General features: G+C 39.3%; 1 protein-coding gene across 1 annotated transcript in view; it reads right to left on the reverse strand.

The window, feature by feature from the left end:
* Positions 1–2,104: 2,104 nt before the first annotated feature.
* The window catches only part of ptprj (protein tyrosine phosphatase receptor type J), a 107,047-nt gene continuing 96,041 nt past the window's right edge, over positions 2,105–13,110 (reverse strand). The window contains exons 24-25 of the mRNA XM_062967653.1: positions 9,941–10,076; positions 2,105–6,907 (exon numbers count right to left, since the gene is read on the reverse strand). Of these exons, the coding sequence (XP_062823723.1) occupies positions 6,749–6,907; positions 9,941–10,076 (295 nt within the window). The 3' untranslated portion in view covers positions 2,105–6,748. The remainder of the gene's footprint in view (positions 6,908–9,940; positions 10,077–13,110) is intronic.

Genomic DNA, 13,110 nt, shown 5'->3' on the forward strand with positions numbered 1-13,110 from the left:
TGAATGTAAATGAACTTCAGTGATTTTGAGGACTGAAGTGCACATTCATTCAGAGGATTCTTAATGGGAGGTGAATGTCCTTATTTTGCCTTCCCATGGCTACAACTTTAGGCCACCATATACTTGAATAATGGAATAAAGCTATAGTGATATTTGATTCCTGAAACAAAACAAAATACAAATGTGAAGTCTCCTTTCAAAAGGTTCCAAATCCAAAATAAATACATGAAAAATGAGTTTTAGGTTTTAGCAAAATGTTGGCTATTATGCACAGATCAAAACTATGTATCAAAATGTATCAAATCACTTTGGTACAGTGCTTGGAAAATTGCGTTTTGTAGCAAAAGAATGCATATCCTCAGCACATTTTATTCCATTCCTGTAAAAAAAAAAATTCAGATGGTTTTGGTACCTTCTGGAAACAAGCTCCACAAATGAGCTCTCCCTTCCTTATAAAACTGGTGTATAATATTCCAAGTATATTTTCAACAGCTTATTCTCTGCTGGCAAGATAAGTGTAATGTCGTGCATTAAATGCTGAATTTGAGGATAACAAGCATGTATTTGGTGAAAGTAATTCCTCCACCCATCTGCTTCTGCCATTAACAAAAGAACAACACATACACACAGCTTCCTTTATAAAATGGGGAGAAATCAATTCTAGGACACACAGGTGGGGTGGCTATCTATGCACGTTTCAGTATTATGCAAGGCAATTTAAGGAAAAACAAAAATAGTGTTATACATCTTTGACCTTTGTTTTCTCTTCATCCACTGAATTTGAGAAACTTCCAATATTTTTCATTACACAGCTGTGGTTTGGGAGCTGATCCTTTTTTAAAGGACAGCTTTGACTTCTGTAAAGGATTGCGCATTTAATACAGTAGTCCTCCTTTTCCATCCTTCAATTAATATCCAGTTTTGATTATATTGCCAGTACCCTTGTTTTGCTATCTTCATTAGTAAAGCATATTTTCCCAACATTAGAAAAAGATAAATACGCTTGTGAAGAGCTCAAAAGGAAGCAATTATCACCCAAAAAAGGTGTCCTTTTTAAAATTCTTTTCCTGTGAGTTCTGAAATATTAGTTTCAGATCTGTCTAACAGAATTATATTTTCCTCCTGTGCATGGGATCATAGCATGGCATTTTAAGTTGGGCTCGACTTGAGTATAATGGAGGAAGCCAGGCCAGTTAAAGAGGAAGCTGGTGAGGAGTGCTATTTATAAATACAGTATATTATTAAAGGTGCTTTCTATCTTCCACCAAGGAATAGTTATGCATGAGGGATAGCCCAGCCCAGAGAGAATTGTAGCCAATTCATGCCTGTTCTGGAATGAAGTGGCCTCTGTTTCCCCTTTCATCATCATCATCATCATCATCATCATCGTCGTCGTCGTCATCATCCCATTGCCATGAGCATACCTACCTCTGAATTCTTATTATTCCAGAAAGCTGCTCTATACTGGATGAGCATTTTGGTGCATCTGGTCCAATGCTGGTCACTGGCAGTAGCTATCCTGCACCCAAGGCAGATTTATTGCTTTCACATCAACACTAAGGCCCCTTCTACACTGTCATATGAAACCCAGATTATCTGCTTTGAACTGGATTGCATGGTAGTGTAGACTCATATAATCCAGTTCAAAATAGATAATGTGGATTATCTGCTTTGATAATCTGGATTATATGGCAGTGCAGAAGGGGCCTAACTGACCATATGAAAAACCTGTATCACCTTATGATTTTTATCTTTTTGGATCCTATTATATTCTATCCCATAACTGTGTAAATCAGTACTACACTTAGTAATACATTCAAAATGGAATGTATCACATGAAAGCTCGCGTGAAAGCAAAAACCAGTTAATCTTAAAGATGCTGCTATATTTCAGTTTTTTCTCTTCCTCTTTTCTTCGTATTCTACCCATGGAAGCTTTCCACATAATCTGGAATTTTTAAAAACCAGAGTGAGCAGAATCAGCTATGTGGATGCTCCCCTCAGCCCTCTCTGCATTTAAGAATCTGAAATTGTTTTATAATGAGATAAATGGTGACAGATGTTGACTTAATTACTTGACTCTCAAAAGAACACACATTGAAAACTATGATGTCAATACTTTATTTTAGTCACTTTTCTGTCACTGAAAGTTGATCAACCCATTAAAATTAAGAATGGTATAAAGTGAACATTTATACAACAGATGAAACACTGGAAATTGTACATAATTTGAAAACAATCAAAACATCAACATCTGATGCACAGAGAAGTATCCCTTTTTAAACTTAACCTTGTGAAATAAAAAAAAAATCCAGCTGCAGATATTGGCAAGCACCATGGCACAAAGCTTTTGCTTGATACTGCTCCTACAGTAATTTCCACTATTTAAAAGTAAATTTTAGGCATCTCCATTCAAAGGTATGTCCCATTAGTAAGACATATTTCTGTAAGAATTTATAGAACTGAAGTTTAATAAACTTGCTGCTTTTTAAAGCTAAGATCTTCTTTTATTGGTAGTGAGAAGTGCTGTGGCAAAAACAGAAAGCAAGACTCTTCTTGCATGTATAATTCTTTGAATCCTAATCCTCTGCTCCTCTTAGTTTTAAGACTTGGAATGGATGAATACTCCTAGCAACGTTAATGATGCATTCAGAGGTGTTTTTGATAACTTCTAAGCCTGCATTAAAAGGAAATTATATAACAGATCAGACCAGTGACAAATTATTTCTATTCAAGCCACTTAGCTATCCAACTTGGTTGCTGCTGCACCCACAAACTGGGACAGACCAAGGCATTTTAGTGCCAGAAGAAAAAAAAAAAGCAGTGCTTCCATAGCGGTCAAAATAATAAACCAAGTAGTTGATAGTTAGCTGCCTTTTATTGCTGCCACAAATCTGTCTAAAGAAAGCATTCCACCCTAACTGTTAGGCCAGAACTGCCAGAACTGGTGGCTTATGATGCAGTCAAGTGAAATGTTCCAGACAGTTATGCTATCTTCTCATTACATTTAGGATGGGGCAGCTACAGCATCAGTTAAAGAAGTGGTTCCCAAAGTCTGATGTTCCAGATGTTGTAGACTTCAGTTACCAGAATTCTTACCTATTAGCCAAGGTGGCTGAGCTTTTTGGAAGCAGAAGTCTAAAATATCTGGAGAAAAGAGCCCAGGAAGCACTGAATCAAAGCATAGATTCCCCGATGGTCAGGTTGACCATATAAGTTATTACAGGTGGTGAAAATTAGTGGTATTTGCTAGACAGCTTCATCCTTATCGACCCCTTTTCAGCCATGACCCAATCACATCTACTTCAATCTCAGCACAATTGCCTCCTACTTTGAAGGGTTGCAATCTAAGAGAACTCATTGACGTCATGAAATCGTTTGAAACTGGGTCCAAAGGATAAATAGGGAGGCACAGAGGAAGGGAAGAGTCTAGCAAAGGGTATACAGTCCCTGTTTTCCTATCTGTTCCTTATTGTTTGCCAATTGCTTCACCACATGATGATTTGAACCTATGTGAAATTTCATTCCTTACCTCTGATTTCTGTGCATCACAGCTTTTCAAGAAACAATTTCATCAGTATTCCCATTGTCACAAACAACAGGCATATTGTTTAAAAGAGTATTTGTTTTGTCTAGAAAATATGCCATCTGTTTTAATTGGAAACAGGCACCAGTTCTGATAGATTTGACAGTATAGGCAGCCATCTATACAGAAGTAAGCAGGCACTTTGTAAAAAAAAAAAAGCAGTTTTTTTAAAACCTAAATACTTCTTTCACAAGGGAAGGACTTAAATTAACCAGTTTGCATGTCAATTTCAGAACGTGTGATGGTTACCTGTGCCAGTTGTGTTAGGATTTGATTGTGACAAATCATTACCTCTTATTTAAGTTACATACATCCTTGTGCAAAAGCTTCTTCATGCATGATGTATTTGAAGACATGAATCCAACCTGACAAAGCAATTACTTATGACTCCAAAATGATGCAGAGGGAACCTCATATAAGGTGTGTCTTGGTTTCTATGCAACCCCTGTGTATTTTGTGTTCCTCTTGCCCTAGCCTAACTACATTTCCACCTGGGAACATAATTTGTAACTTCAAAATAATTTCTAATTGAAGTTTTTTGAAGTCTTACTTAATGATAGAGAGAACATCTTACATTAGAATGTGGCATGCTTGAAACTGATAAGACTACTTCTTTTTGTATAAAAAGTTGGATCCACATAGCAAAATCAAATGCCATTCCACCTAATACCAGAAATATACAAAGTAACAAATGATGGTATCTCTATAGCAGCATAACAGGCTGGAAAACCGTTTTTGCACTTTAGAGTAATCTATTTCCCAAAGACAGTAAAAATTTTGCCACAGAAACCGGTATGGAGGTACCTCAAAACTGTGATGCATTTACTATACCTGTCAGCATTAACATTTTGGCTATACAAACTCATTGTAATTCAAAGGGGTTTGGCATTAAAGGAAGCTGAAGAGTAAAGTCCACAATACCAAAACTTTATAGATAAGCTCTACAATACACTCAAAGATCATATCAGTTTCTAATGCTGCCAGCGCATTGACTAAAACAAAACAAAACTTAATCCCAACCTCAAACCCCTTTTTATTTCCCACACCACAATTCCTTCATTAGCAACACTTCATAATTTTAACATCAGTGTACCAACAATATTAATTTAATGGAAAACCCTTCAATTTTCATTAATCGTATCCATCAGAACTACAGCAGCACAATGCAAACAAACAAACACAAATTATAGAGCAATTACATTTCTTTGATACACAAGAACATTAAAAATATACACCTCAGTTTTAACTGGCTAAAATGTTCTGCAGTTGACAGAACCAGTAGTTCTTTGTACATTTACTTCTCATAAGAATTAGAATAAAGTCAATGAACCTTCCTGGGAGCGCTCTGCCATAGGAGTACTTCATTTAACAACATAAACCACAGAACAAGTAAGAAGAGACAACGAACCTGAGTAAAACTCTATGGAAATAGAGGCAACAATTCATTCAGTAAATCAAATATTGCACTTTTAAATATGTCCTTATCACATACAAGAACATAGAAAATATGAACCAGAACAGTGAAGTCATTCGCGTACTCTTAACACACACAGTTAAAGCTCAGGTTGGTAAATGGACCTCCTCTTCCTTATAATGGCAATTGCCAAGGTCAGTGGAGGTGACAGCTATCAATTTTATCAAGTTTAGAAAACTGCTAATGACAAAGTGGGCATTCAAAGTTGCCAGTGGGATAGCTGTGATCATTTGGAGAGGCAATGGCCTGTTACTTATCTTCACAGAATTATTCTCCTGTAACCAACTGCTTTGAAACCTGAGGATGCAGAGGTCGTGTGTAGTAATGCCGAACTTACTAGAAGCTGCACAAGACTGCCTCTCCACATCGTTTGAGCCGCCACAACGAGTAATAGATAACCAGTGCACATTTAGTGGTCCTGCTTTCACAAGTATTGAGAAGTCATTTACCTGATATGGTCTATCTAGAACAAACATTCTCTAATTTCAATCATTGCTTTGAAATAAGATTATTCTAAAAGGCAAAATAATACTTGCATTCACATTTTAAATGAGTTTGACACCCTGCCATTTCACTTCACCATCATTTTCCTTCACTTTTGCCCTCACTGATTCAGAGTGGCCTCTTTCTCACTGCTGTTTAACCTGATCAGCTGCAGCAATGACTATTGTGGTTGTGTTTACAGGCACCTTGGAAATATAGTTATAAAAGTCGACTAAAAATTCACAGGTCACTACAGTCCGTAAGATTAAGTGGCAGAAAGAGGAAATGAGGCTGAGGATGAAAATGGAGCTGAGAATGAAAATCAGTTAGAGATAAAAATGGCACCGAAAGGACGTGAACATGCTTGGACCAAAAATTGACAAGAAAAAAAAGAGAAAAAAAGGAAACAATTTAAAATGAAAATGAAACTTGGTAATGTTTAACTTCAACAATGTAAAAAAAAAAACCACTGTTCTTGATACAACCAAGTTATTACCCAGCTCTTATTGGCCTCACACCATCCAGTGAATTTACTCAGTAGATGAAAGGGGAAATACAAAGAATGGTGCACCTTTACTACGGAAGAACCAGGAAAAGCTATTCCACATACAAAACTGATATTAGTCTTATTTAAATGTTCCATTTCAGTTGAAAAATTTGATACAAAAATATAGCACTCTGATCATGTTTTCTTTAGCAAAACAGCTAGAAAAAAAGGCACAATTTCATAATAAAATATCCTATTTGTAAAAGGTTTCTGTATTCTGTTTTTAAAGAGAAACAGTCCCTCTTATGCAGATAGTCACTGGTTGAAGTAACCAATACATGCAAACTAGCATCTCTGGGACACTTAGAAAAGAACCAGTATCCAACAAATCTGAGCATGGATTTGTTTAAAGTAATTCAAAAAATTACCCAAGTATTTCTTTTTTAACATGTCTCATGATTTCATTGGTATGAGTTCAGTTCACCAATAACACGAGTCTTCTTTAACTTCTTCAAAGCAGAACTCCTTTGTAAAATACAGTATATTTTCCCTTTAACACTATATAGAAACCACAGTTCCTATTGGGATTTTTAGGATGTGCATATTCAAATCCATTATTTTAAAAATGGAAAAGAAGTATTTCTATTTAAAGAGGAAATAAAACCAGTGCATATTCCCTCTCCCACGTCATAGGCAGGAGGCAAGTCATTCCTTGGCAATTATACGTGGTATCCATTTGCCTTCCCAATTTGCGGTGACGGTGTAAAGTTCTCATAGATTGCCATGGCATTTGTATTTTGATATATAAGATCTGTTTTCTTCTCTTTCTTAGACTTAATAATGTCCAGAACGCACTGGTTTAGGAAGACATACTGGTCCTACAAGCAAAGAGGAGAAAAAATATTACAAAAGTTAAAAACCATTTAAACACCATTTTTATTATTATTTATGAACTTTATTCTATTCTGCCTTTTCCCCCATGGGTATTCAAGATAGCTTACAATAATAGTTTAATTAAAAGCACATTGTTAAAACAGTTTAAAACGCATAAGATAAAACACACCACTTCCAAATAGCATTCTGCCATGCAATGAAAAATCAAAGGTCTTCTAAATAAAAATGTTTTAACTTGCTGGTGGAAAGAAAGCAGGGAGGATTCTAACCCAACCTCCCAGGAAAGTGAGTTTCACAGACTGGGAACAGCTACTGAAAAGGTTCTGTGTGATGGTGAAAATCAGGAAAAGCTTTCCCATGCAGATACCAAAACTTTACCTGGCTTGTGCAGGGACATACAGTCTTTTAGACAGCCTGAACCAAAATCATATATAGGGCTTTAGAGGTCATAACCTCAGCTTTGAATTTTTCACCAGAAACAAACAGGTCTCTGGCCAATTCTGGACCTGCTGAAGTTCCAAGGGGTTTGCTAAGGCAGCTCCATATAGAGTGCATTACGGTAATTGAAATGGGAAGTGATCAAGGCATCAATCCCTATTCCCTGATAGGATTTACGACTAACCAGGGGCACCTCTATCTTGTCCAGATTAAGTTAAAATTTGATTACCCTCCATCTAGTCCATTGCTAACAGAAACTGGTTTTGATACAGACAGCTTCTGTGGCAGATAATCAGGTGTTGTCTGCATATTGGTGGCACTGAACCCAAAGCTCCATATTACATATCCCAGCAGTTTCATGTAGATATGAAACAGCATGCAGGCAAGCACCAAGCCTTGAGGAACCCTACAAGCCAATGGATAAGATGTGGAACAGGCATCCCACAGCTCCATCTTTCGAGTCCAGCATCCAAGGATGAATCTACACTGCAAAATCAATTTTAATTGTCATGGCTTGATGCAATTGAAGGGTGGGAGTCTTTAGACTTCTCTGCTAAAGAGTGCTGGTGCCTCACCAAACTACAAATTCCATGCTTCCATAGCATTAAGCCAAGGCAGTTAAGGTAAAGGTAAAGGTTTCCCCTGACGTTAAGTCCAGTCATGTCTGACTCTGGGGGTTGGTGCTCATCTCAATTTCTAAGCCAAAGAGCCGGCGTTGTCCGTAGACATCTCCAAGGTCATCTGGCCGGCATGACTGCATGGAAAGCTGTTACCTTCCCGCTGGAGTGGTACCTATTGATCTACTCACATTTGCATGTTTTCGAACTGCTAGGTTGGCAGGAGCTGGAGTTAACAGCGGTCGCTCCTGCCGCTCCCGGGGTTTGAACCTTTCGGTCTCCAGCTCAGTGCTTTAACGCACTTCGCCACCGGGGCTCCTCCAAGGCAGTTAAAGTGGTGTCAAATTGCACCAGTTCTGCAATGCAGATGCACCCTAATAATGCTTGGAATCACTGTAGAACAGCACCCCAGGTCTCATATGTTAATTTACTAAGGTGACCAAAGCTGTCTCAGTCCCATAATCAGGCTTGAAGACAGTTTACTAATTATACACAAGTGTTCTTTTAGTTTTCTCCAACATGATTTCATTGTGTGAAATAAATCATTTTCAATTTAACACTGTGGTTCTCAACCTGTGGGTCTCCAGATGTTTTGGCCTTCAATTCCCAGAATTCCTAACAGCTGGTAAGCTGGCTGGGGTTTCTGGGAGTTGTAGGCCAAAATACCTGGGGAGCCACAGGTTGAGAACCACTGATTTAACAGGACCGTTCTCTTCCGGCATACACAGGCAAGGACTCCAGTAAAAGCTGAATGGAAATTTTTAAATCCTAAAATAGGCTAGGCCTAGTGTGACTGAAACAGCAATATCTCCCCTATTTTCCTTATTAGACATTAAAATCACCCGTGAAGTATTTTCCTTTGGAACTGTCACCTGCAATGGTGCAACAGGCTCTGAATCATAACAACAACAACAACAACAACAACAACAACAACAACAACAAATAATAATAATAATAATTATTATTATTATTATTATTATTATTATTATTATTGGGTAGACTCCCACCTTTGGGAAGACCTTGCCAGGGGAGATCCATTCAGTTTAATTAAAAACATTTCAAAAAAGACCCGCCTTTTCTGACAGGCATTTAAACTTTAACTTTAAAATGTATTGCTGGCATTTCAAATATCCAAATATTTCCATATCACAGCCAATTTTCATATATTAATGTTCAAATATGTCCTAGTTGTTTTGATTGGTATTTTCTTTACCGTGTTTTAGGTTTTCAGGACTGCAAGATGTCCCAAGGACATGTGCCATAAATAAACTCAAGGCAAATAAATTTAATTCGCCCTCTCCCTTGCTAGATTTCTACTGTTGAAACAGAAGGTTAATACAAAGGACTGCTTGTGCAAGCAGAAGGGAGAATCCCCCTCACCACACACACAGATGCATTCCATCTTAGTCTCAAACGTGCTGGTTTCCCCAAGACATTACATAGGTGGCCCTGCCCTCCTTAGTCCCCTGAGTATGAATATGAGAGAGGAAAACTACTACCACCTTCAGTGAGCTCTTCTTACATGCACATGTTCTATAACTTTGTAGCTCTGAAGAACTTGGAAGTGGGGAAAGCATTTCAAAACAGAGAGATGCAAAATATTGAAAAACAAATGAGCTCAAAATGTTGCTATCAAAACCCAAGTTTAGAAATTGGCCAACATAGTTTTTGATGCTAAAAGAGATGAACAAAATATGTCATTTTAAACTCTTGGGAAGCTAAAAAGAATTATAACACAAGCTGAAAGAATAATTCAAAGTTGAATGTCCAGAAGTTTAGATCTGAAGCCTGCAGTTGTTAACTAAACAGGGGGAAAAGGTAATTCTGACACTTTTTTTTATAGAACAATGGCTTTTAAGGAAAGGCTTCAGAGTTTAATTCAATTGAAAAATGGAAAACAGTTATTCACTCTCAAACGTGTCAGTCATTCTTTGGCATTGCAAAGAGAGCAGTCTGCTTTACCTCTGTTTGCACCATTAAGGACCGATGCATGCGAAGATCGTATACGACACCATACACATCAACTGTATTCTCCATCTCCATTTGATGGATCAAACGGTCAATTGCAATAAAAGTTCCTGTCCTCCCAACACCGGCACTATGAGAAAAAGATTAGGCACAGATTGGTTTCATATTTGTCTTCAGCTATCTTTTTAAAATATCCTACATTAAATCCTTACATATAGCCCTAATTTCAAAATTACAACATCGTGTAATTTGATTTCCTTGGTGCAGGAAAATGCACATAATCTATCTTGCTACTGAGTACAGCTAGCATAAAACAATTTCCTTCCTTTCCTTAATTCTGTGGACTGGGCTGAGAGGCAGAGGATGAAGCAGAACAAGGAGAAAATAATACCAGTTTTATATCATATTTTTGTTTGTCTGATGTATTAGTGTGCCTTTCTTCCAAGGAGTTCAAGAGAATGTATTTGGTCTTCTCTTCACGTTTATTTTTTACAAACAACCTGTAAGGTAGTTTAGACTAAGCATGCATCTACACTGTATAATTACGACAAGTTGACACCATTTTAATGGCAGTGGCTTAATGCTATGAAATCCCTAGATATGCAGATCTGGCCATGGTGGTACATGCCTTAGTTACATCCCGTCTGGATTACTGTAATGTGCTTTACGTTGGGGCTACCTCTGAAGAGTGCTCAGAAACTTCAACTGATCCAAAGATCAGCCATGTTGCTAACTGGGACTGGGTACAGAGAGCAGACAAACTCCCCCCCCCCCCCCCGCTTCGTTGCAGCAGCTCCACTGGCTTCCAATTTGTTTCTGGGCACAATTCAAAGTACTGGTTATAACCTTTAAAGCCCCAGATAGCTCAGGTCCAGGCTATTTGGCCAACTTGTACAAATGTTCCCGAGCCTTGAGATCTTCAGGAGAGGCCCTTCTCTCGGTCCCACCTCCAAGTCAAGCTTGGTTGGTGGGAACGAGAGAGCAGGCCTTCTCAGTGGCTGCCCCTCAACTCTCGAACTCCCTACCCAGGGAAGCCAAAATGGCTTCCTCCCTGCTAGTCTTCCAGTGGCAGGCTAAAGCCTTTTTATTCAGGCAGGCTTTTAAAGATGAAGGTGTTTAATATCAATTCAGGGGGTGCTGTGGTTTTTAAGTTGGAATTTGGTTTAATGGCTTTTAATTGGGAATATTTTAATACTATTTATATGTAATTCTGTTTTAATGTTCGTATATTTGTATATTTTAAATCAGTGGTTCCCAAACCTATTTGGCCTACCGCCCCCTTTCCAGAAAAAATACTACTCAGCGCCACTCAGCGTGGCTTAGAAGGGTAGGCGGGCTCCTGCTCAAGAGGGTGGGGCTGAGCCTCTCCCTTAGTCCAAGATGCAGGGCTGGGAGGGGGAGGTGGCCGGGGCCACAAATGGGCAGCCAGGACTGGGATGGGCGGAGTTACGAGCTCTGAGGCAGGGCTGAGCTTCTATCCTTGTCCTGCGGCGCCTGTCAGGACACAGGGGGTGGGGCTATAGGAGGGGGAGGGCTTCTTCCCAAGTGCCTGATGAGGCTGAACCTCTATACCTCGCCCCCGTGTTCTAACAAGCACCTCAGGGGAGGTATACAGAGGCTCAGCCCTGTCTCAGGCTCGTGGAAGGAGGCCCCGCCCCCTTCCCTAGCTCCGCCCTCTGTGTTCCAACAAGCACCTCAGGAGAGGTATACAGTCTTCCCTCACTACTTTGCGGTTCACTTTTCGCGGATTCGCTGTTTTGCGGTTTTTCAATAAACTCTAAAAGACTAATATGAATCATAAAAAATTAGAATTTACAGTCTAAGGAAGGGAAGAAGGAGAAGCCAAAGAGGGAGAAAAGGCACCCACGTGGCAATGGGAGGAGAAGAAGGCGATTTATCAACACACAATTGGCTGATAAAGACTTAAAATAGTGTATAACTACTAAAATAATGTATAAATATTAAAATAAATATAGTGTCTCTACTTCGCGGATTTTCACTTATTGCGGGTGGTCCTGGAACCTAACCCCAGCAGTAAGTGAGGGAACACTGTAGATCAGGGGTCCCCAAACTAAGGCCCGGGGGCCGGATGTGGCCCATCGAAGCCATTTATCCGGCCCCCACAGCACAAGGGCAGAAGGGGGTTGGGCTAAATGACCCAAGGGTCTCTTCTTCTCTTAAAGCTATTGTTGTTGTTATTATTATTATTATTATTATTATTATTATTATTATTATTATTATTAGAAACACAACAAGGTGAGTCCACAGCAGACACTCTGCTGGTTGTTGTATTGGATCATACATCGGACACTTCCCAAGTGTCTAGGACTGTGTGATGTATCGGCGAATAACGCATGCAGATCCCAGTAAGGTGGCCTTCTGTAGCTGGCAGATGGTAATTTTGTTAGCGCCGATTGTGTTTAAGTGCAGGCCAAGGTCTTTAGGCACTGCACCCAGTGTGCCGATCATCACTGGGACCACCTTGACTGGCTTGTGCCAGAGTCTTTGTAATTCAATCTTTAAATCTTCATATCGTGTCAGCTTTTCCAGTTGTTTCTCCTCAATCCTTCTGTCACCTGGGATTGCAACATCGACAATCCATACTTTGTTTTTTAACACAATTGTGAGGTCAGGAGTATTGTGTTCCAAAACCCTGTATTATTATTATTATTATTATTATTATTATTATTATTATTATTATTAACATTGAGGCTGGGTGGCCATCTGTCAGGGGTGCTGTGCTTGTGCTTTCAGTGCATAAAGGCAGAAGGGGATTGGACTCAATGGCCCAAGGGGTCTCTTCCAACCCTCTTTATTATTGTTGTTGTTGTTATTAATTATTATTATTGCTTGGTGGCCAACTATAGTCCAGCCCTCCAACGGTCTGAAGGATCGTGAACTGGCCCCCTGTTTAAAAAGTTTGGGGACCCCTGCTGTAGATTCTCAGCCCTGTCTCAGGCTCTCGGGAAGAAGCCACGCCCTTCCTCTGGCCCTGCCCCCATGTCATCACCGCCCCCTGGATCGCTGCAGTGCCCATCAGGGGGCGGAAGCGCCCACTTTGGGAATGACTGTTTTAAATGGTTATGATGATGCTTTTATGTTAAGCCGCTTTGAGTCCCCTTCGGGGGAGATTATTATAAATATAATAATAAAAATAATAGTTT

Source organism: Anolis carolinensis, chromosome 1 (genome assembly GCF_035594765.1).
Source record: "Anolis carolinensis isolate JA03-04 chromosome 1, rAnoCar3.1.pri, whole genome shotgun sequence".
NCBI lineage: Eukaryota > Metazoa > Chordata > Lepidosauria > Squamata > Dactyloidae > Anolis > Anolis carolinensis.